The sequence below is a fragment of the Meleagris gallopavo genome, chromosome 4 (genome assembly GCF_000146605.3).
Source record: "Meleagris gallopavo isolate NT-WF06-2002-E0010 breed Aviagen turkey brand Nicholas breeding stock chromosome 4, Turkey_5.1, whole genome shotgun sequence".
Classification (NCBI taxonomy): domain Eukaryota; kingdom Metazoa; phylum Chordata; class Aves; order Galliformes; family Phasianidae; genus Meleagris; species Meleagris gallopavo.
In genome coordinates, this window is record NC_015014.2 from 27,466,096 (window position 1) to 27,490,642 (window position 24,547).

Sequence of the window (24,547 nt, forward strand, 5' to 3'; positions counted from 1 at the left end):
CTTCCAACACAGTCTGTTGTTTTGTTCCATAAATTAATAAAAACACTAGGATTATATTTTTTCCTTTTTAACTTTCTCTTCCTTTTTTGCAACTTTAAGACCTAGCATGTGCAGGGAGGGAAGGAATGGAGAGTATCCAAGAGAAAAGTACAAAATCACTGAGACTTCCTTGACTGACAAATGAAACAGCTGAGTTTGTATGAGGCATCTTGCATTCTGTGATACTAAAAAGCAAAATGAAGGAATATAAAAGGCTTAGAAATCCAAAATAGGTACTTTTAACTAATTTAAAGTTGTCAGCCATTTTGTACTGTTTTGTTTCAAAGAGACTGCAAACACTGAGTTTATCCACTGAAACTACAGAAGTTACAATATTTATAAACATATCAGAAAAAAAAAGAAATGCAAAGCTCAAGGACAGAAGATACTTCTACACACTTTAAGCAGGATCATCTCCAGCTCATTGTAAGTAAGCAATGTTGAAAGAAATTGTCAAGGTGACTCACAGCTTCATCTTTGTCCTCAGGAGTTACTTGGACAGAACTTCTTTCTTCTTCCTTCTTGACTGATCTCTCATATAAATCACTGACGATAAATGAGGGGTAATATCTGTCCTTCAGAGTTTCATAAACATCTGCCTGAATTCTGTAGAATACTTCAATGCCTTTATTACCCACAAGACTTTGCTCTACTTCTTTATAAAGTGATTTTTCCACAGGTATTTCTCTGCTTTCCACAAAAAAATTCTGGTAAATGTCACTCACCAGCTGAGGTATTTCAGCCTGCAAAGCAAGGATGGGGAGATGAAGAGAATAATAAATAACATTCACAATACCAGGATGGCTCTGGATCCAGGTGCATAACTTGGAGGGTGATCAAGCTGATTTCATGCCCAGATGAATGAGCATATTTGTAAACCTCTTACTGAGATCAGGCACTCTGCCTGTGCACCTGTGCAAAACAGTCCATTTCACAAGGTAAGCACTGATATTTGTTAAGTGAAAAACAGCTGTGTTCTAAAATTATCAAAGCTTCCACACCCATTGCTTTTAAAAGCACACCAGAGACACATGTACCAGGACAGGAAACTGGGTATTTTCAGAATGCAAAGCCAATCTCCTATTGCACACTTTCTCTCTGGTGGAGAGGGAAATTAGTACTTTTGCCTATGAGGTATCATTTTTTATAGGTCACGATGCCACATAAAAAAATAGTAAACTATTGTCACTATCAAAGAAGTCCACAATTTTTAATTGCCATACTATCCCCAAACATTAAGAAGCTAAAAAAAAGTCCAAAATTGCTCAGCACCCATCCTATAGCATCGCTATTTTAAAAGCAAGCAGATATTCTGGTTCATATACAAGCCACATGGACTTGCAGTTTTCCCCACCTTGTTAGCACTCCTCAGGTTCTCCACAGACTCCCACAGATCAATCAAAGCCACCTTATCCATTCTATCCATATAGATTCGAAAATGCTCTCGGTATGAAGGGTTGGCCAATATTTCTTCAAACTGAAGAATCTGAAGAAAAGACAAACAAGTGTAAAACCACTGAAAATACCTACCTGGCACCAAACAGTAAATCTTCATCATTGATCTAGACTAGGGTAACAAAGGTAATCAAACTATGCTTCCAAAGTGACGTTCCTAACAACCCGAATTCTTTCACTTGCTGCACAGAGGTTTTCAAGTAGTTCAGCCACATTTTGTGAACAGAATTTAAAAGCTGAAGACATTATGTTTATGTCCTCTTGTTATCCAAAAGAGACAGCTGTACACACATGGGAAACAACAAAAAAAAGACAACTGGTTGTAATTTGCTCATCTTCTGCTTTGAAAAATTTACATTCTTTCTTTGCTACTCATAAATTACAATGACAACTCTGTGGATTTGGAGAAAGGCAAATGTTAGTAAATACCCTTTAATTTTAAGGAAGAACAATAAGCATTCTTCTTAGAGTCACCTCTCCAATTTTTCTCCACATAAACGACATCCATCTCAATCCAATAGGAGGTAGCTTGTACACGGGAAAAATTAAGCCTTTCAGTTTCAAAATGGCATTCTTAGGTAAGTCCGTCTTTTTCAGAATGCCTTGAATAATTCCCAAATTTCCTCATATCATTGTTCATGGTTATAGCAATAATTCATTTCTTCACAGATACTACATCTCAAATTAATTCTGGTATTCAGGGCTTCATTTTGAGCTCACTTGGCTTTTCTCAGTTTGCTACTTGATGTGGAAGCCCACTCCTGCCAGAAGACACACCATCTTCAGCAAAACAGTAATTTCAGCTCTCCTTCTTTATACTCCCACATGCCATACCACCACTTACCCTGACATTACATGATTTTACTTTCTGAAGCTCAGAAATCACAGTGAAAATCTCACCAATCACCAGTTAAATCAGAATCTATCCAAGGTCCATGGAATCAAGCTCTTCTGCAGGAGTTTCAACCTAGTCCTCACCAGTATCATTACGAGCACATATATTACACTAATTAAAACTCTATTTTCTCTGAAAGCAAATCTAACACCCAGGCCACACTGTAAATCAGTATCAGAGCTACTGACAATTCAGATTCAGGTGGTAGCTGAGTGTCTTTGTTCATTAGTTTTAAATATTTGATTGTAATTTACACATTTGAAATAATGGGCTAAATGAAATCTGCAAAATTAATACAATCTTGTGACTCATACATGTTTACGAAAGAAAAAAGTGACACTTTTGTAATTATCTTCTGCTATAAAAAGAAGTATTTCAAAGCACATCATTTTTTTTTCTTTAATCTGTAACAGGAAAACTGACAACTTCAGATAATCCATCCTCACATTTAAGACAGAACATAGTCAGAAAATAAAGCCTTACCAGCACCTCTATTACTGCCCTAAAACTGCAAGAAAGGGGAAGTAGGAAGCAGAAATGAAACCAAAATATGAATTTAGGCCACTAGTCAATTTATTCTTTATTCAGCTAGCACCAAACATTTCCCAGAGTTAATGATATATTCAAGCTCCTGTACTACACTTGCATAAAACAATAATTCAGAACTCTATCAGTAAACGTCTGTTTCTGACCTATTTCATACATGTTAAAGAAAGGCAAAATCCCAGTTTTTTTTCTCCAGGAGCTACCTATTCTGCAGGTTAAGCACTAGCTTAACAGAAAAGCTTTCACACCCAGGCTTCAACAAGAAGTTAAGGGTCAGCAGCAGCAACTTCAACATCAGTTTATCTGCTAAATTTTAAAGGAACACTTTGTCCTGTTGCTGTGAAAAATCAAAATTGCCTGTGTAGAAGGGGCTGGGGGCCTTTAAGATCTCAGACTGCAGCTACTGCAATACAGGCAGTGGATGAGAAAGAATGACAGTGAAGGCAGTTCCCCCACAAAGCCAAGCCCTGGGCATTTCATTGCGCTCAGAGAAGAGCAGCATGGCCGCTGTCTTGTGTTCAGCCTCCCTGAGCCTCTTTTCTGGTCGCACTGCACTGGGAACAACAGAACAGAAAAGCAGTTTTCCTGTTTACTGCTCTGACATGGGTGAGGGGGAGTTCTATGCTTTCTTTGTAGAAACATATCGAAACTGCTCTGCAGAAGCAGAGCAGCACTAGATCCTATCACTTCTACTGCCAATGCAATCATCAGCACCCCTACCCAGTGCAGCTTCACTACCTGACCCTGTTTCTCTAACAATTGTATGTCACTATGTATCTACCCCAGAAAGCACAGACCCTCTCAGCAGGCCCTGAACAGTCTGCTCACAGGCATCAGTGGCCTTCAAGGTTCTGCCACATGCTTCTCTCTGCCTTTTTCCCACTGGCACCACTTGCTCCATTCAATTTCAGGAAACAGCTCTGGGCTGCCTCAGCACAATCTTTGACAAACTATCTGAAATGGCTCTTGAAGGACAAGTGGAGGGCGGAGAGCTGCGCTCTTTCAAACCACATTCACAATGAACAGTGCATAACAGGTAAGAAACAACAGAAAAAGTTGCATGACAGAGAAATGATACACTCAGTTATAATTATTATAAGAATGCAACGAAACTTAGAAATCCTACAAGAAGGGTTAACTTCTTTGTTCTACCTACATAAAAAGATAAAATCTTCTAATCAGAATACAGAAATTGCTGCGCTTTGCCCAGAGGGGGGGAGTAAATTACACAAGGAAGCAACTAAACAAAATTTAGCCAGAGTAATTAGCTATTATTTTATTTCTGTAGCTGCTGACTAATGCAACAGCAATTATGCTTGTTGTTTTGTTGGTTTTTTTTCCATTCCTAGAGTAGAGTGACGTAGAAAATAAGCAGTCAACAGTCTTAAGAATTTTTCCTGCAGGGACTGCTCTTAGTTTTACTAGTTGCTTTCAAGAAGTGTTTGCTTTTGAGTAACTCAATATTTACAAAACCCACAGGTATTTCCTACAGTAAATATAACAAGAGGCAAAGAAATTTTGTGGATATGTTGAACTCTTTTGAAATAAAGTTGCTGCCACAATCTAATGAATTCCCTGCACACAGTATGCCAGCTAATCCTGATGTTCCATGGTCAGCAACATTCCAACCTGGATGATCAATGAGTCTTTCCAGATACTACAGCAGTTATTTCCCAACATAAAACATACAGCAATTAATTTACACTTGATTCCTGGGGGAAGGGAGGATTAATGACAGCAGAGTTAATATGAACCAGTGCTAACACATTTAGAATGACCTTCAGGCAATCTAAGTACTATTCAATTCATACCTTCTGACTCTGAGAGCCATCACCTTCATCAGAAAAGCCGTCTTCCTGTTGATCATAAGCAGGCCCTCCCAAGAACCTTATTCTCTTCTCACATTGCTTCTTTGCCACTGTCAACTGATTAATATACCTCTTCATGTTGCGAGCTCTCAGCAGGTCAGCTTTCATCGCTGCAGTTTCTTTCCCTTTTGAATCTGAGAACAAAGCAAATCAGAGATCATTTTTTACAACACAAAAACGTTATCTCCTCAGTGCCTCTGTGCCCTGTGTGATCACAGCATTTGTCATTTGGGAATCGACTGTGCCCATGAGTACAGCTGCTGTGAAGTTTGTATATGAATTCGGATTATTTTGAAGTGTTCTCCAGTGATGCCTCATGTGTTTATATAAAACAGTTCAGAGGAAAAAAAAACGTCCATTGAATGCTGATTTATTCAACTCTCTCACCATCATCTGCTATAAGACACAGATTCTAAATTTTTACTATAGGTTGAACAATTCTGAGACAGCGTTAGGGTGCTACCTGCAGCCATGGTGTACAATAAGTCACTGAGCGGATAGTTTATGTACCTCACTGAACGTGACCAGGACTGAATACAACAAGGACCAGACTCAATCCTTCCCAGCTCAGCATTCCATATTCCTGCATATCACTTGTAAATCCAAATTTCTTAAGCTTGATGCAAACAGCACAACATATGGTCTCACTCCCAGCCCATATGAAAAATTGAGATGACTATAAAAGACCTAGTATTGCCCTAGCAAGACTGTACAATTCCGTTGAGTAGTGAAGTAATGAGAAAGACAGTCAGCTGAAGAGGGCTTGGTAACAAAAGGTATGATGTTTGTGTATTCTATTTAGTTATTAAAAAAAACTAAAAAACAAAGCAAAACAAAACATAGCAGATAAAGCATATAAAAAAACCTACTGAGCTGAAATCATGCCTGTTCTATGTAGCTGCAGGGTGCAACTGATTCGCATTTCTACATTGGTTTGAATATCCTCCTGTTCCAGAAAACATTCCTGCTTTTTCAGGCTGCAACTAGAGCTCCATAGCAAAGTACTTGGGCTTCTGCTCAGGATTAATTCACTGCTCAGGGATAAATGACAGAGATACATTGTGCTATTTTTTTTGAAATATCAAATGTAGTAAAATGTTGTGGACAAAAACAGCATTCCATTTGCAGAACAGCTACTAGAAAGAAGCAACCATACAGCTAGATTCTGTGAATGCATACAAAGAAAAAGGAAACCTCTTTGGAATGACTTCAAATAGGTACCTGAAATACATTTCTAATACACTGAACTATCTTTTCTTATAGATTTTCTTTTTTTGCCCACTTATTTACCCTTAAAAGCAACATGTAAATATTTTCATGAGTTTTGCCCTTCATATACAGAGGGGCAACTCAAAGTGTGTAGAGATCCCTAAATCCCTACATGTAACATGAATACTGATATACTCCCAAAATACTTTACTATATTCTTAATCTTACTTCATTTGCTGCACATATTTATACATGTCAGTATGGAAGCTTCCTGATTCAAGGACTGTTAGTGTGTCTTATTTGCTAAGTATCATTTACATCTGAGCTGCCATATAATAATGAACTACACAGATAATACTCACTGAAGCAAAAGATAAAATGAGTTTACCATGAAAGAAATAAGCCATCTGTTTTCCTGGCATGTTATCTCCACAGGGAAGTCAACAGAGCATTTAATTTAGTGGTTCAGTTCCCTGAGCGGAGGTACCAGTATTACTGAGGGAAAAGGAGAGGAGAACAACAAAAGGAAAAGAAGGAAGAAACCTGAAGCACAAAATAGATCTCCCTCACAATTAAATATACTGACAATACAAATACATGGACAGTAGATTGAATTTGAAAGATTAAAACCCAGCATTTCCCCTGCTCCACCCAACTTCAAGATGGTTTCTGGAAGTTCACAGTTCTCTCAATAGCTTAAATACTTTGGGCTCAAAACGCATACATACTGACAAGCATAGGCCTGACAGAACCACTGCCCAAATCCTCCTCACCTCTTCTTTCAGCTACGGTGCCCACAGGTAGACCCACACATCTTCATCCCGTGCTAGCTAAGCTGCCACGCATCCTAGAATCATTAAGGTTGGAAAAGACCTCTAAGATAATCTAGTCCAACTGTCCACCTTCCACCAATACTGCCCTTTAATCCACATTCCTCAATACCACATGTACAAGTTCTTTAGATGCCTCCATGGATAGTGACTCCACCACCTCCCTCGGCGTGTGCCAATGCACTGCCACTCTTCTGGTGAAGAAATGTTTCCTAACATCTACTCTGAACCTCCCCTAGTACAACTCCTCAGCCTCCTCTTCTGACTGAATCTTTCTCCCTTACTCCTCTGCAAACACAGCTGCCACTCTGCAGAGCTGACTGACTCTTACTGCTCAAAAACTGACACTTTCCAAGTCCATGACCAGTGCTATATGATGACCTTCTTAAAACTTCCTTAGCAAAGAACAACACGTTCTCAGAGGGTTTTAGAGGAAAACGTGCTTATTACGTTAAGTCTTACATCCTGTGATCATAGAAGCTCTCCAGGAAAGAAAAACAAACCCTACACCACACCCGCTTCCTGGGATGAATTACTTTGAAAATATCTTCACGTCCATAACGAGCCACTCCATGTCAGAACCACTTCAGGTGGAGAGCTGAAGATCCCACTGCCAACCCACTCCTGTCAGCAGGAGAGCCTGGCAGTGAGGTCCCTCTGCCAACAAACATGAGGTCCATGCAGAGCACTGCAGCGAGCAGCGTGCTCTTTTCAATCCATCCTCTCCTATTACCACAGCACTGAAATACAAATACAAGCCTTTTCACCATTTCTGAGAATCGGTATGTTCACTACATTCAGATATCCTGGCAAAAACCAATTAAAACCAGAACGTTACAAAAGCAGCAGCTTGCATTTACTCACATACCCTTCAGTAAGCACCAATAAAGGGAAGAGAAGCAGACATGCTACTAATGTTGTTCCATGCAAAGAAAGAAAATGCAAGATTTGAACAATTTTTTACTAGCAAAACTTTACAGTTTTCGGATGGTTTCCCCCCTCCCCCCCCGCTTGAAAACAAACAAACAAAAAACCTGCTTCTCATCAGCAAAATGAGACACACGCTTCCTCCACAAGCTGCACAGGACTTTTCCAGCAGCAGCTAATCAGGAACTTCTTTACTGTCCCTTTCTCCATAGAAGCAGCATGCAAATAGGCTTCTCATTTTAATAGTTACTCTGCAAAAATGTAACTCAAATGGAAACAACAAGTCTCCTTTTAGAGCTTGGAGAAAGACAGTCTCAAGTCACCTGGCAACAAGCATAGCACACTGACTCTGTCTCCAGTCTCTGGAGGAACACTGCATGCGCGTGACTTCGTATGCATTTCTGTAGGACCTTTTTGCAAGAGCTGAGCTTAGCACACGCACAGCCTACTTAATGCTAAGCTGAACTTCTACTGAGCATTTAGGCCACTAGTCTGACATTTAACAAGAACCACAAGTTTACAGAAAGTTAATAGAATTGTACATCTACCTGACCACTGCAGGGCTAATCAAAAGAGTATATAAAGGAAGGCATTCTCCAAACGCCTCTCTAACACCGACAGATGTGGGGCATCAACCACCTCACTAGGAAGCCTGTTCTAGTGTCAGACCCCTTCACCTCAAATGTTTCCTCATGTCCAGTCCCTAAAGGGACATTACAGAGAATTCAGGTGCTGATTCCTAGAAACATGTAGCACAACACACCCTTCAACATCACACTGACTATATGGTAAACTTGAGTGTGGGAGAAAGTATGTTCTTTACAGCTACATAACCCTGACCACACATAGCCTCTATGTTCCTCTTGGTCACTTCTGTCTGACTAGTCAGCCTTCCTCCCACCCTCTTTTGGCCATCACTAACTCACATAAAGGATCTCAGGAAAAGGAAGCAGCAGCTCCTCTGGGGAACTCATTTGAAAATAACAAATGAAAACAAATCAGTCTGCCACGATCAGAATCATTTCATTTCCATCCACAAGAATCACACAGGCACGGCCTCACCAGAACTGAGTGGAGGATTCCTTCTACATATTCATGCAAGCATAGCTGTATGCAGCTCTTTAAATGCTGCCACCAAGCTATGCAAAAATAATTGCGTATCCCTTTGTGGGAGATGGTGTGGTGGGAAGGCGTAATCTAGTTTTGTCATAATTAAGTTAGATGGCGTCTGTAATGCACTGGAACAGGGCAGTATCCATTTTACTATACCCGAAATTATCATCTTGACAAAACTCACGCATCACAACCCACTCTTCCAAGTCAGTTTGGAGTCTGAGTTTCCAAAAGAAAAGCCCCTTTCTAAAGCTGAACGTTCAAGCATCTTTCAGAACTACAGTACATAAGGAAGCCTATCCACAGACAGCTCTGTTTCTGTGTAAGTCCTCAGCTCCACTTCAAAACCAAGTATCTAGATGCACAGTGGAAATGCTCAGCAGGAGAAACCTACTGTCACTCAGTAGATTTTTTCATTCAGAAATAAATGGCTTCTTTTTCAACCTGTCTCACAACACCTGCTTGAAAAGGAACAATTTTCCTCAACAAGGATGTGGTCAGTTACAGTGCAGTATCCAAAAAACAGTTCTAAACTGCCATGTAAGGATGGTTTCTGGTCATACTGTCACACAGATGATGGAGGGTGAAGAAATACAGAAGGTAAATAAAATAAATCCATTCAGAATATTGGAAACTGTCCTCAAAGAGATTTGCTCAGTTTTACCTGAAGACAACTACACGCAACAAACTTCCAGGTAAGCATTTGTAGTCTTTCAAAACATAAAGGATACACATTTTGTAAAAACATATTCCTAAAATGGAGGCTCAAATTTGATTCAGTATTTCCAAGAGATAATTCTTACCGAAAGGTGAGATAAATTTGGATATTGGTTTCAGATGTACAAAGATGTTATTCTTCCAACCAGAGCACGTGTGGTTCAAGAAAAGAGCACAGTCCAAAAACATAAACAGAACAAAATAAGGATGAGTAAAAAGCAAACCTCCTTCTACAGTCATTGCTGCAATGACCTGACAGTTTCAGAAGAAGGTATATAGAAGGACAGTTAGGAGAAAAAGGAAATGCTGAAAGCTTCAGCAATCTTGTGCATGCGTGAATGGGGAATGTAGTGTCAGCAAGCAAGATAACAGCTTCTACTTACAACGGCCTGCACAACTCCAAAAATAAATTGTCAGCACCTCTACAAACATTAATGCTACAATAGGTTTCTTACTGCACACCTTTGGCAATGACTGAACGCAATCCTGGACACAGAAGTTACATCACCCATCCACAACAGCACTGTAAACCTCTGAAATTATTCTGTCTCAGCCTTTTAAGATATTTGACTCTCTCAGGGAGTCAAATGCAAAACCTATTGCTTAAAATGGATTGGATGCTTTTGTACACTTTCCTTTGCTCTTCTAGGCTCATATGCCAGAAGAGTCAAGTAATAAAATCTGAAAAGAAAAAAAGACCCTGTAACATGCCATTTTTTCCACTAGAGATGGTTTAATAGAATGATGTTCAGAAGTACTTTCTGCTTTTCTTAAAAAGCTTTAACAGCTAGACATTTTGCCAATAGGTGGCACCAACACGAATTAAATTAAGAACTTTGTCCTTGCTGAGGGACAAACATTCCTCTTAAACACCTCTGTGCATTGGCATTAAATGCATACTTCGTTGTTACTGAATCAAGCCATACAAAGCCAGGGAACCATAGCTCATATGAGAAGTTATCACGATCTGCAACGTGGCCCTCAAGCAACTTATTCTTAAATAATGAGCACCTAATATTTTTTGTAAACCAAAACATTTTTGGTCTCGTCAATCAACTGCAAAGGTACACATACCTGCTCAGTCCTATTTATTGCTGGTCCTGTACTTGCACAGTTTACTTCATCTACATAGCAGCTAGCCACTCACTGCTGTGGAGTACTGTCCATTCATGTGCATCAACTGCTCCTCACAGTTGTTGCTGTACCTTTTCTTACTGAAAACACCGTGTCAGGAAAATCCCATACCTCAAGCTGTTTGTGTACAAATTATTATGTGCCCTAAGTCAACACCCAGGCACTAACCATGAAGGTGCATTCTCACAACGCAAGTTTCCCATCAGAAAATGGAAATAGCTACAGGTTAAGACCATCCCCAGGCTGGAATCAAAGTGAAGAGATGCCCGCTACATAGAAGACAACAGCTCATTTACTAGTAGAAAAAGGGCAATATCACACACTGACCAGTCACACGATTACAGATAGGCAAACAGGTACTGGGGAAAGAGATTTAAAAACAAAAAAAGAAAAATGGGACTGTGCAAACACTTCCATTTTGCAAAAAGCTTATGTTTATAGCTACCAACCATGACATCTAGCAGTCACAAGGTAGTGATATGCTTTGGCATGAAGAAAGGAAACTATGAAATGGTAACACTACTTAAGTGGCGGTCTGTTCTATGAGCATTGATTTTCCTGTTTGGTTGTCTTCTTCCACGCGGTGCAAAGCTGTGCTCTGTGTATGTGTGTTCATTCCAATTTTTAAAGAAGGTACCACAGATCGTTTTTCTTTGAACTTTCCTTCAGATCCATCATCAGATTAAAAAAAAAAACACGTTTCTACCCCCTTCAAAAGGAAACGAGAAAACCAAAACACAAAAACCTTTACAAATATATATTTAACCCTCTATAGTCTGGTGGTTGTTCTTAAAAGTTTTACTGTGAACTGACTGAGACTGGAAACTTACGGAGATTAAAGCCTTAGTAGAGAAAACAGAAGGTAAAAAAAATCTGCCTTTAATGTGCGTGAACTACAATAGGATTGTACTGTAGGCTAGAGCTGAACACACTGTTCCACACAAATAAAAAACATCATTTTCTTGAGGAACAGTTATTTAAATATAATAGCTCAGTTGGAAGGGATCTTCAAACTGCCTGACCACCGCACAGCAAAACTGAAGTACATAAAGAGGCCACTTCTATGTGAAACACACATAGAGGGCCATGAAGATGATCAGGGGGTTGGAGCACCTCCCCTATGAGGACAGGCTGAGGGAGCTGGGCTTGTTCAGCCTGGAGAAAAGAAGGCTGCAGGGTGACCTCATTGCAGCATTTCAATAGCGAAAGGGAGCCTACAAACAGGAGGGGAATCAACTCTTGGAAAGGGTTGATAACTGCAGGACAAGGGGAAATGGTTTTAAGTTGAGGGAGGGGAGATTTAGGTTGTCGTCAGGGGGAAATTCTTTACAGAGAGAGCGGTGAGGTGCTGGAACAGGCTGCCCAGAGAGGTTGTGGATGCCCTGTCCCTGGAGGTGTTCAAGGCCAGATTGGATGAGGCCCTGGGCAGTCTGGTCTAGTATTAGATGTGGAGGTCGGTGGCCCTGCCTGTGGCAGGGGGGTTGGAGATTCATGATCCTTGAGGTCCCTTCCAACCCTGTGATTCTGTGATTTTGTGATAAATGAGAGCACTGTCCAAACACTGTTTGAACACTGACAGTGTGGGGCATCGACCACTCCACTAGGAAGCCTGTTCCACAAGACGCCATAAAAAATGCAGAATCAGCTTAACCATGGAATAAATGGAACTTGATCTCCTTTGTCAGAACAAATAGCACCAGGATTTCTACATCTATTTTGCAGAGCAAGGCACTTGCAGCTTCAGAAAAGCCTCTTCTCTTCAGTGCTCAGTGTATAGTTAACTGGATAAACTCCAGTGAGACCAAAAAATGATCATCAGTAATTAATTGCTGGAGCCTAAACTGCAAAAATATATTCCCCAAATCAATTCTTCTCACAACGAAGACCAATGTTGCACAAATGGAAATACAAGCTTAGCAAGATTGATTTTTTTCATAATGTACTCAGAGTTAACTTCCCCATTTCATTTTATTACTTTATGAAACCCATTTTCTATTCAATTCTCATCTAAGAAACATTAATATTTCTCTGTGATGCATGCTTGCACAAAAACTGATGCTAACTTTTACCTCCTTTTGGTACAATCAATATACTCCATAGGAATGGATATCTAGCTCTATTTTAGGATGTAAAAGAAATGTACATCAGTGTTGTATTTTCAGAAATTCAAGGATGGACTCCAAACTCTTCAGACTAACAATCAATCGTCTCCCTGCCAACCCCGTGCCTCCTGGGGTTCTTCTCTATGTTTCTACGTTATTTTTTCTTCCATTACACCCATATCACCTTTAAAAGCTTTACTACGTGACACAAGGAACTAAAACCAAGATCTCTTTAGTTTAGTTTACAAACAAATCCATTCTTATAATAGAATCATAAAATGCCTTGGGTTGGAAGGGACTGTAAAGCCCCCCAGCCCCAACTTCTGCTGGGGGCTGGGTGCCCCCCACCAGCACAAGGCTGCCCAGGTCCCACCCAACCTGGCCTTGGGCACCTCCAGGGAAGAGGCACCCCCAGCACTCTGTGCAGCCTCAACACCCTCTTCCTAACACCTAATCCATGAGTGTTCAATCCCCCGGCTTGCCTGAGCTACGCTGAATGAAAAATTGTCTAGGGCTGCACCTATGAAGGTTGCAGCACAAGAAATGCCTCCTAATTATTTTCATGGTAACAATAATAAATACAAAGAGCACAATAACACTGTTTCATAGAGCAAATTCTCAGCTACAGAACACACTTTTTCAACAAAGTCAACAGCATTAGCTCTGCTTCACACATACTTCCATATCGGAAATCATTCTGTCAGACTGCCCCTCTGCTGCCATCTGTCACACAGCAACAAGATGTAATGGAATACTGGTGGGAAGGTTCAACCTCTACTGCCATACCACCAACATCTGCCTCTGGTATTGTAGACCAATAGGCCAACGTCATAAAATAAGAGGCGTTACTTTTGGAGCAGTCCTCATAAAAACTGTGGGTGATGGGCTGCACTGTGAGCTGTGCCAGACCACACGTAGCCCACGGGTTGGACATGCATGATAACCTAAATCTTCTCTTTTTTCAGTTTAAAGCCATCTCCCCTTGTCCTGTCACTATCAGACCACATAAGATGTTGGTCCCCTCCTGCTTGTAAGCTCCTTTAACTCATATTGTCCATTGTTTTCTATTATGGTTAGGTGGATCTCAAATGTATCTGTTCAAAGATTTTGTTTGATAATTTTTTCATCAATAAAATCTCCTGAAGATATATCACAGTTCTGGTACACTTTGAGAACACCATAAAAAGTATAAACATCTTCAATGTAAACACAAATGTAAGATGCAAGTTCACATGCATTTCAAAAGGTAGACGTTGCCAAATCACTGCAGAGGGATTTAAGAGCACTCCGTACCGCAACATAAAAATGCAATACGACGAGTCAAAATAAAGTCTGATAATTACACTGCAATTCCTTATTCTGTGCTTTGAAAGAACAGAGACTTTAAAGAATGGATTGCAGGAATAAAAAAGAGGAAGCAAGATTCTCAGCGTAAGAATTTGCAGCGCCACAAATCCAAGATGCAGCAAGTTCTGAAGATTAAAAAAATATGAGTGCAATCTTTTTCTTGACCCATCAGCTTAGATGGGGACAGTATGGCAGGGGGATGGAAATACACCATGGAGATTTTAAAACAATCAGGCAAATGAAACAGAACTGAAATACTAAATGCACAAACATTCCTAAAATCTGTCTAAAAATCCCCCATAAACTGATCTATCTATTTCTGGAGTTCAGATAGCTTTGCAAAATGAAAACAACAGATATGATTGGTAACAAACAGGATTCTTACCTTTCTGCCTCTTCACTTGTGGAAAATTGCTGATTGTGGTTGCCTGAACTATTTCCACTACAATCTGATACCTAGTTTTAAAAACAGCAGGGGATAAGGGTAAAGAGGGAGGAGAGAAAGAAAAAAAAAAACAACAGTGTTTATTAATATTATTATTTATCTATCTATATTTTTTACAGTACGTTCCTTATACGGCATAACTGAGAATGAATAAAAGACACCTCCCCCTTCCTTTAAAACTGAGCTGTTGCTCAGTACGTTTACAACCTAAGCAATAGTGCACACGGGGAAGAGAGCAGGGGAAAAGGTCGTCTTGAAACAAAAAGGAGAACTCCCAAAGCAATAGTATTCCTTTCTCTCTAATGTTCCCACGGCACAGACACTCTCAGTGAATACAGTAAGCCATGCCTTTAACATGAAGAGTAAATATAAATTCGCTGTAGGAAACTAGGATGAGAATTCAGTTCCAGATCAGACAGCTGTATATTAAGGTTCTTCTAACTAGCATACATATATGGAGCTTTTGTACCTCTGGGGGGAGGAAAAACTTCTAAAGTACTGCACCCCAGGAATAACTATAGGCAGATTGTCACCCAGATCTATACTATACACAATGCAAAACAGCTACCACCGTTAGTAAACTGAATTTTAACATCAGTTTTGTAACGGCAAAGAAAACAGTTTCCAATTAAATCTTCTACAAACATCAAAATCTTGGTCATGGCAACCTTTCAGATTTCTCTCAGCACATTTACTTTGGAAACTAATAACACCAGTAATAAAGAAGTCTTCCAGTAAATTTAACTCATCTCTGTAGGAGCTCGATCAATCAACTCCCCGATAAAGCCTAATGCCCCATGGGGAAACTTCCATGACTACTTAATCTTCTGTTTAATAGAAGACCTGTGACCCATAGAATACATGGTCCTTCATCTATGGTTCACCAATGTTATCCATTTCTCCCCATCCTTCCTTCCTCCTGTAAATTTTTCAGTGTTTGTTTGGACAACCTTTGCCTCTTCATAAGCATACTGCTTACATTCACTTACAACTATACTTACCAGATGTTTTTTCTGCAGTGATTCTACACAACTCCTTCAACGCCAAACAGAAACTCAAGAACCTGATTTACCTAACCAGTAATTCTAAGATAACATTTGCAAATATTTCATTTTTTAACCGTTTCCTTTTGCCATTGCTTTTCCCTCATTTCCAGCCATCACCATAGTTCTTGTTCAGTACTTCAGAGGAGGAAAAGCCCCACAAGGAGCATGGCATTTAACTCTCTGCTCAGACACAGGCTTCCCAAACAATTCTGAGCAGCTCACTTAGGCTTTTGGTGCCCTGGTTCTGTCATCTGTAAAACAGATCACTCACCTCACTCCAGTGTTCTAAGGTTAAAAACACTGGATATGATTAAATTACCAAGTTCCACAGAACAGACAACCAAATAAATACTACCATATGGAAGGTGGTACCCATTTCTACAGCTTCCTTTCTTCCAAAATTTACACCCATTTGCTCATGTTCCTGGTTTTACACCTTACCATTATCAATACAATAGTAAGCCTTTTCTTCTGTTCTTTACTTTAAGGGAGATGCTCCAAGTTAAATCCCAAGACACCATTTAATCTCTTCCTCCTAGGCCCAAACCACCACCCCAGTCACACTGGTCTGCCAGGCTGCAGCCCTTTCTCTCTGCAAGTTTGGTCTGAACATTCTAGCTGCACATCCTGTGGTGACAGGTGAGTAAACATCTCTGAAACCTCTAGAAGTGACATACTCATTTGATTTTCAAGAAGTGAACCGTACACAACGAACAGGACCAATCACAGTCTCACATGTACCTTCCCACTCTTATCTCTGCTACCTTCCCACTCTTATCTCTTCCTCAGCTCTTTGTCACATTCATCCCTTTCCCTCACATCTTAAGTTGAAGACTGCACAGAAGATGAGATCACAGCCCTTCTTACCATGAATTGCATATTGACCTTCTGCTGCTCTATTAATAGCAGAATAAATAAAACACTTTTAAAGCAGAATTAAGAAGCACCCAGCACCCGCTGGCTTATTTCCTTATCACTGTTTACTCCCTACTACATTAATTCATCAAGTCTTATCTCCAGTCTTCTTCTGACAGAAGTAAATTCATTTCACATCTCTCATGCAGAAATCATCTTTCCTTCCTCATTTGTAGCAGCCTTCCAATTTATCTAAGCTAACTTAAATCTGAGGGGAAACGAGGGTGAAATTTCCCTGTATAACTCTCTTCTTGAAAGAAATAAGGACAACTTTGTGAAGACTTGATACAATAGAAATTAAACTTTGCCTCACTTCATCATAACAACAAAGGTAAACATTAGAAGGGTGACTTTGAGAGAATTTTGTAGATAACCACACAACATTCCCTTCCCTGGAAGCTTTTTTTTTTTTTTTTTGCATTTTCCAAACAAATTCTAATTTTAAGAACACAAGTATGAATGGGAAAAAAAGAATTACAAAATACATCCTCAGAAAACTCTCAATTACTTTTTACGAAAATAAACATCAGTTCTACAAGTGTCCCTTACAAAAATAGAAGGATGTTTCCAAAAAGCAGAGAAATTCTGTGAAGAGGTAAAGTGAACAGAAGTCAGAGGCTCTGTACAGATATTAATGAATTGTGAATTCAAAACTTTCTACAGAAGTAATGATAAATAGTCCCTGCATCACTTCAGTTCTAAAAACAGAAACATACAACCAACACAAAAATCAATAGTGTGTTTCTTCTCAAGGCAATGCTTCTAACCAAGGAACAAAAAGATTTAGAAAATCTTAGCACCATTACTAGCCTTTAAGGGAAAGCCATTTTGCAAGGCAGAAAGCAGGTACACTTCCTTACAAGGAGATGCAGCACACACAGCTTCTCCTTCCTGATCTACTCACCAAAAGCAACAAAATCCTTTACCCACAGGTATCTGATGATCCAGCTAGGAATTCTTCCCTACTTACCCAATAACAAATACCTGATTCTGGTCACAAGAAAGCTTAAGGCCATGCTAATGAGATCAGCCTGAAAAGATACTTATGGGACACCTCTGCTGTAATGTCACATGCATACATATTAGAGCATTCAGGAACTTGAGCTTTCTTGGCCGCAGTCAGTCAAGAGTCTGAGGAATTTTTATCAGTGCTTCACAGACTGTTTTATTCAACAAAACATTTTATGTTTATTTCAGTAAATAGACAGTAATTAAATTCATCTGCAAAGATAAAGCACAGCAGGGATGTTTCAAAGAAATATTGAGTTTCCCAGCAACTACAGTGCCTCGGGATAATTTCCTCAAAGCTAAGCCTACACACAAAATTTTAACTACTTAAATTCATTCTTTTCCAAGATGTAACATGGCAACATCAGGAGCAACAGGAGGAGGCTGAACATTCATAAATGCCAAACACCAGCTCAGAATAGGTGGTGAAAAAGGATTTCCAAGTAAATCCAGGAAACAAAACTTGTGATAAACCGAGTTTTATTACTCAGAAAAGACAGGTTTCCCAGTTAGATGCTAAGTACAGCATACCAGTAATTTATTTCCTGTAGGACGACAACTGGAAGCACTCACCCCACTCCCATCACTCTAAGGGAACCTAACCATGTTCTCTTGAGTTCTAAGGGCTTATTTTGCTCTTAGATGGTTTAACATTTAAGTTGTCCTGTGTAGAGTCAGGAGTTGGAGTTGATAATATTTGTGGGTCCCTTCCAACTCAGGATACTCAGTGATTCATTAATACTCTTTAATTTCCTCTTTATAGGTTTCTCCTGTGGTTTGCAGATGGGAAACATAACCTGAAATACTATATAGTATGTTCATCCCAAGTATCACTTGTTTTGTTCATCCACATAGAGATCGCTGTTTAGTTTCCTCGACATAAATCTGCAAATTCTCTCTCGCATATCGTGAAAGCTTTGCAAAATATACTACCTAACTTGGAGAGGACTACAGGTAGGCCCATCTCTTTTTAAGTGCTGGAGACCAAACAGAAGAGGAATCTCTTCTCCCACAGGGGAATGCTTTCCATGGACTTTTCCATAGGGACAGGCTCTGCACAGCAGAACAAAGAGCAGAGTCCTCAAAATCAAACACTATTTCTCTCTTTAAAATTAAATTAAAATTTCTTGGATATTTTCCATTTAAATAGTGATCAATATTACACGGGGTGCAGAAGAACACATCCCAAAATGATAGTTGTCAGACTCTACAGGGCAGAAAAGAAAAAACTTCAGCGCAGCCAAAACCACATAATTCCATGAAGCAAATTCGCTACCCAATATTAGAGAACACAGTTAAGGATGATCTATCAGCTAAAAAGAGAACACACTGAGAGCATTAATATGCCAGAATAACAACAACAGAAGAGTTGGGTTTCTTTTGAAACAAGCAGATCCATTAGTGTGATTATGCTTCTAAATATGATGTCAATTAGGTTTTAGACAGAGTCTAATAGAGACTAATTTCTGCTCTCAGTAAAGGCACACTGGCCCAGAGTAAAGAGCAAATTTTACAGCAGATGAGCAGTAAGTAGCCAAGCAACAAGATCATTTCAACATCACCTAAATGCGTTTTCCTGTCTCAGAAATGCAAGTGGTTTCAGAATCAGGCAAAAGAACAAGAGAAAGTATTTATGCTGCCCACAGTATTCCATCTTGGTACACCCATCACTTGGCCTGATCAAGCTGAGTCCAACAAAAGGCTTAGATCACAACAGATGACCCAGAGTGCACCAAATGGAATCGATGTGCTTGTGTCTTTCAGATGTTGCTGCAGCCACTTAAGAAGAAAGCTGACCTGTGGCAGCAATTAAAGGGAGCAAGGGAAAAGGAAAAATAACAGTTCTGGCTAGTGGTGACAGATTAAGACCAGTACTCTGAAAATGGGTTCAACAGCTTTCTAAAGCTTTAGTACAAAAATTTACAAAAATTCTATCTGCTCCCCAGGCTTTACTTGCTCTTTATCCTTTCTCTTGCATCAGAAATCACAGGAGAAACAGCACAGCTGTAAATATAAAGCCAGTATAAAGATCATCTCATGCTTGAGCAAACAGGTTCAAGATGCATGTGGGTATGTTATGATGGAAGTTGGAAGGAAAATTAGGTGGCAACTGAGATTTTTTTGAGAGGAATGGAAAATAAGTACGAAAGGGTGCACACGTTATTTTACTGGGAAACAGCAACAAGAAGCACATTGAATATGTAGGAAACTTAGGGTTTTCTTAAGGTCTTTAAGGCATTCTTCACAGTTCACCAATATGTTTAAGAAGGATGCAACTGGGAAACAACTCCCTGCAACAGTCCAGAAACACCTCTATGTCACTGGTAAAGTGTGCTGGAACCCAAACCCTTCTTTCCATGTCACAGAATCACACACTGCAAACTGTGCTGAGTTCCACCTAAGTGGAATTTTTTAATGTTTTCTACCATCAAACTGAGAAGCTGACTATATTACAGATTAATGAATACTGTGGCTTGTCATCTTTATTGTCTCTGCTTCACCAAAAGAAAAAAAAAGAAGAATTGAAAATACACGTCATTCAAATCTCAGTAACTGGCTAGCAAAAGCAGCATGTTTCATTTCAAATAAGCTACAGTAAAGTATCAAGTACCTCAACTGTTTCAGGAATTCAACATCGGTGTTGCTGCTAATCAGCTTGATGAACTCCTCATACGAAGGAGCATATGTGTAGTCTTTCTTCTGATGCTCATTCATCTGTTCTCTGTACTCCAGCTGGCTGAGTAGCATTTGGTTGATATAATCTGGATCACCCAGCAGTTCCACCACTGGTTTCAGTACTGGAGAGGAAAAATATTTTAAAACAAAATCCTTATGTTGAGGAATAACTGTTGTACTTCACGAGAATACTACAGATAAAAGGCAAAAATAGATGCAAAAAATCAATAAGAATTTCAAACCAGTCTCCTGGACTACATAGTATGTTTGAGACCTCATGCATATCTCTTCATGATAAAACTGTTTGTGCCATTACCCAAACTAATGTACACTGATAAAGTTGAGTCCCATTTGGGAAATTTCAAGCATTTTTTCCTTTCTGCTGTGTGCCTTGGAAGCTGTGACATTAAATTTTCATTTGTAATGGCTGTAAAGTGAACTGAATTGCATAATGCACTCAAGGCTTCATAACTTCAGAATTTGAATTTGATGATATTAAAAAATGACAAGCATATTTATAATCTAATTAAAGCGTATCTGATAAAATGAAAAGCATAACAGAAAACCTTCATTAAAAAACTGGATAATTCAAAGTCTAAAACAAATCAAGTCTGGTATCATAATTCAATCATAATCACATCTATGGATTCTGTGCATCTGAATGAAGCTCAATAGGTCAAAATTATTCATATAGTCACTAAAAATAGTGCCACTGAAGAGAAAGCAAAAGGATTCCCCCATGGAAAAAAAAATGACAGAAGGAATGGACAAAAGGAATTTTATCCTAAAAGGAGTGAGGAAACTTGGCAACAAGTCAGGACAGTCAAATAAGTACATGCTTAATTTGGAAAACGTAAAGTGCCTTATTGGCCATCACTGAAAATAAAATATCAGTACTTAAAAGTGTAGCATCAAGACATACATAAAGATGTCTGTAATTATTAATACTGTACATGTGTACATGTTTAATTAACTCTGATCTTTCATCTACCTTTTGTTGCAAGTATTTCTGCAAGGACTATGCGCAAGCTGACAGACTGGACATCCTTTGAGGGTAGGAGACAACAGACCAGAATTTGAGAACATTTTTGCAGGAACCTTACTTCTTCATCAGAGTTCCTCAAGCAGGGGTGCAGCAAAAAAGGTCTCGGTGGATCTTCCTGCCTAAGAAAAGAAAGGTGAAAAAAACAAAAAAAGGAAAAGAAAGAAGGAGAGAGACATAACTTGCATACCACTTCTATTATGATTATTCACAATGTTTGAAAATATTAAAAACATGAAAAATTCATTATCAGGTTAAAGAAAAACTTCAGTAAATAAACACTTTGACCCTCACGTATTTTTAAATGGGTTTTTGTTTGTTTTATGTTTTTTTTGTTTTTTTTTAAAGTCCATTATGACACATTTCCAAATTCCTTTGCTCTGCTGGTGTTTTCACCCACCAAAATAGAAATACTGCATCAAATAGAAACAATAGAAACAGTCCAACAACTGGAAGGAAAAAAGACACAGAATAACCATAAAGAGCCCCCATTTCTCTACACTTCTCAGGGGGAGGAGGTAGAAGAGGGTGGATGGGAGAAAGGTATTTTTAGTTTGCTTTTGGTTCTCAGTCTCCAGTCTTGTTAGTAGATGGCAATAAGTTACATTCATGACTCTATACTCACTCTGTTTTACCCATATGGTAACCGGTGAGTGAACTCTCTGTCCTTACCTCAACCCTTGAGCCCTTTTCCATTGTATTTTATCCCTCTCCTCCTTTGAGGACAGGCAGTGAGAAAGCAGCATCATAGAGTTTAGCTGCCCGCCAGTGTGAAGCCACTGCATAAGCAGAGTACTTGGGATCATTTCTAGTTTGAGAAACAGGTCTAACTGCTAAATAATGAAGGTATGTTCTTTCTTTCATAATTGGCACACAGAAAATATCATATGTTTGACCTAGCTTTCCTAAAACATCAGTTTTCAGCCTGTCACCTGCAGACTACATCAAATTGCTCTGAGCAAGACACCTATAGAGTAACAGACTTGGTATTATCACTCATGTACACTGTAAGCAAGCAACAAATTTAGAGGAGGATTAACAACAGCAAAAAATAAAATAAATTTAGAAGTATTCAATAAGGATGGCAAATAGAAGAAGTGACTCCCACAGAGCTGGGAAACAAACACCAAACAAGTGACCTCAGCAGTTCTGCAAATCAGAACTGAGCACATGGTTAACAGTGTCAGTGCAGTATATCCAGCGTGAAAATGGGAAGCATAACACTGTAGGGTGCAAACTTCACAGACCTTGACTGCACAGCCAGCACTGACCAGTCCACCTCACTGCAGATGCCAATGGCTTCCTGGGCTTTTCAGTATTCCTCTGACTGGATGTGCCATGCTAACTCCATAATGGAGGTCATGACGGTACATTTCCTTTTATATCAAAATGATTCTAGAAGCACAGACAAGGCGCCCTAGCAGTCCTCTCATAGCCACATGCCTGAGGCAGCCAAACCACACATATATAGTTAAACAGCACGGTGATCAAATCACTGATTACAAGGAGACAGACACAGCATCATCTTAGAGGCCCAGGGCCTCAGCAAAAGGCCCTCAGGTGTCACATGTCCCATCTTCCGTATGTCTGCTTCCCTCTCAGAGCTGGAGGCTGCTGCCCTGGTTAGCATCAACCAACTGATGCTCATAGAGCTTCTCCAAGCCTATAGCCTAAGTGTGGGAAAAGTGAACAAGAACTGTATGCTGCCAAACCAGAAGTTTCTGGTTGTACATCAATGCATGGCCACCAGTAACAGACAGCACTGCACAACTGCTCTTTGCTAGTGAGTCCACAAAGGAGCAAATCTGCTGCAACAGTAACATTACTGTAATAGCACAAGTCATTTGTTCCAAGATGGCCAAATCGGGTTCTTAAATTCATTTTCAGAAGAATGAGAATGTGAAAATGTCACTTGCTTTCAATTTGACTGAAGCTTGTTTATTCAGTCCCAAATCAAATGTTTTGTATTCAAATATGGATAATGGAGAGGGTTTCAATTCTACAAGTAAGACTAATTTCAGAACAAGTCCCTTGGAACAGCTTGGACGTGAATACTGTTTGCTCTTCAGAGAAGCAGTGTATGAGATGTGCAGATTTCATTACTAACCAGCACAGGTGGTGCAGCTGATGTAGCTCCAAAAGCTGTTTACCTTGTTCTGGTAGGATCTCTTCTCTCTGGCAACTGAATACCTGGCTATTTTCCTCAGCACATTTCCATTGCTCCTGCATCCTCCAGATACATCCTACTGCTTCCTCAACAACACACCAGCCATCACATCACATGCTGTCCCTAAAGGCATTCATTATTTATCCAAAATCGGATACATCCCAGGCAGACAGAAAGTCTGGGCCATTTCTGTGCAGCCACCTCTCAGGAAAGCCAAGTCTTCCTCCTCTGGACAGGTTGAGCCACCCCATCAGCCACTTCAAAACACCGCCAGAAGCAGGAGCTAAATGCCAGGGAACAGGTGACATCCACTCAGCATCTGCTAGCTGGCAGCAGATCCATTTCTAACAAGCAGTTCCTGGGTATGTAGAGCAATGATAGAGAACCTGAACCAAAAACAAGCAGCAACTGTTCTGCCATTTGGGAGCATACACACTCTAACACACAGCCCTTCCTTACTGGACAAACTTACCTAATTTGTGGGACACAGTGCACAGTTACTAGATCAAGCATGTGCAAAGCATGAAGGCCAGCTGTTATGCACATAGTATTTCACTAAATCGAGATTAAAGTCCCTTTTGCCATCAGTATCTTTCTAAACACATTCACACACAGCATCAATCTCCCTAGGAATGCCAGGTCTGTTTGGGACTGCCAACACCCTGGAGTATTTACTGCACCTATACCATCGTGCATGCAGAAGTCATTTCTCATCATCCTTGCCTTCCTGTTGTACACATTTATTCCCTGTGAACAGCCAGTATATGCAGATAGGCTGAGTTAGACCCCTGCCAGGACCCTTCTGCTACAGTCAACAGAACAAACAGAACACTGCACAGAATAAACAAGCAGAATGGCAAATCTCTGGTTCTTGTTTTTCTAACTCAACTAATGCATTTTTGCCTGAGGGAATATGAGGGGGAAAGGGAGCTGCATGCACTGCAGCTGACAGGCCATTTAAAGTTTCCTTTGTTTTCTGGCAAATTCTCCATTACCTATGAGGATATGATTCTCTGCAAAGGGGGTTCTTTCAGTTACTTTCCTTCTATTTGCTTTAATATAAACA

The 24,547-nt window shown here is 39.7% G+C and overlaps 1 protein-coding gene across 4 annotated transcripts in view; it reads right to left on the reverse strand.

The window, feature by feature from the left end:
* The window catches only part of SNX25 (sorting nexin 25), a 59,983-nt gene that overhangs the window by 15,970 nt on the left and 19,466 nt on the right, over positions 1 to 24,547 (reverse strand). For 3 of the 4 annotated variants that reach the window (XR_002114200.2, XM_010709783.2, XM_019614667.1), the window contains 6 exons: positions 21,264 to 21,436; positions 20,208 to 20,394; positions 14,568 to 14,638; positions 4,747 to 4,937; positions 1,394 to 1,525; positions 507 to 782 (listed from right to left, as the gene is read on the reverse strand). Coding sequence is in view for 3 of the 4 variants with exons in the window: in XM_010709783.2 (XP_010708085.1) it covers positions 507 to 782; positions 1,394 to 1,525; positions 4,747 to 4,937; positions 14,568 to 14,638; positions 20,208 to 20,394; positions 21,264 to 21,436 (1,030 nt within the window). In the remaining variant the exon portion in view is untranslated. Of the gene's footprint in view, positions 1 to 506; positions 783 to 1,393; positions 1,526 to 4,746; positions 4,938 to 14,567; positions 14,639 to 20,207; positions 20,395 to 21,263; positions 21,437 to 24,547 lie in introns of those variants that run through there. The other variant, XM_010709784.2, reaches the window with a different exon arrangement.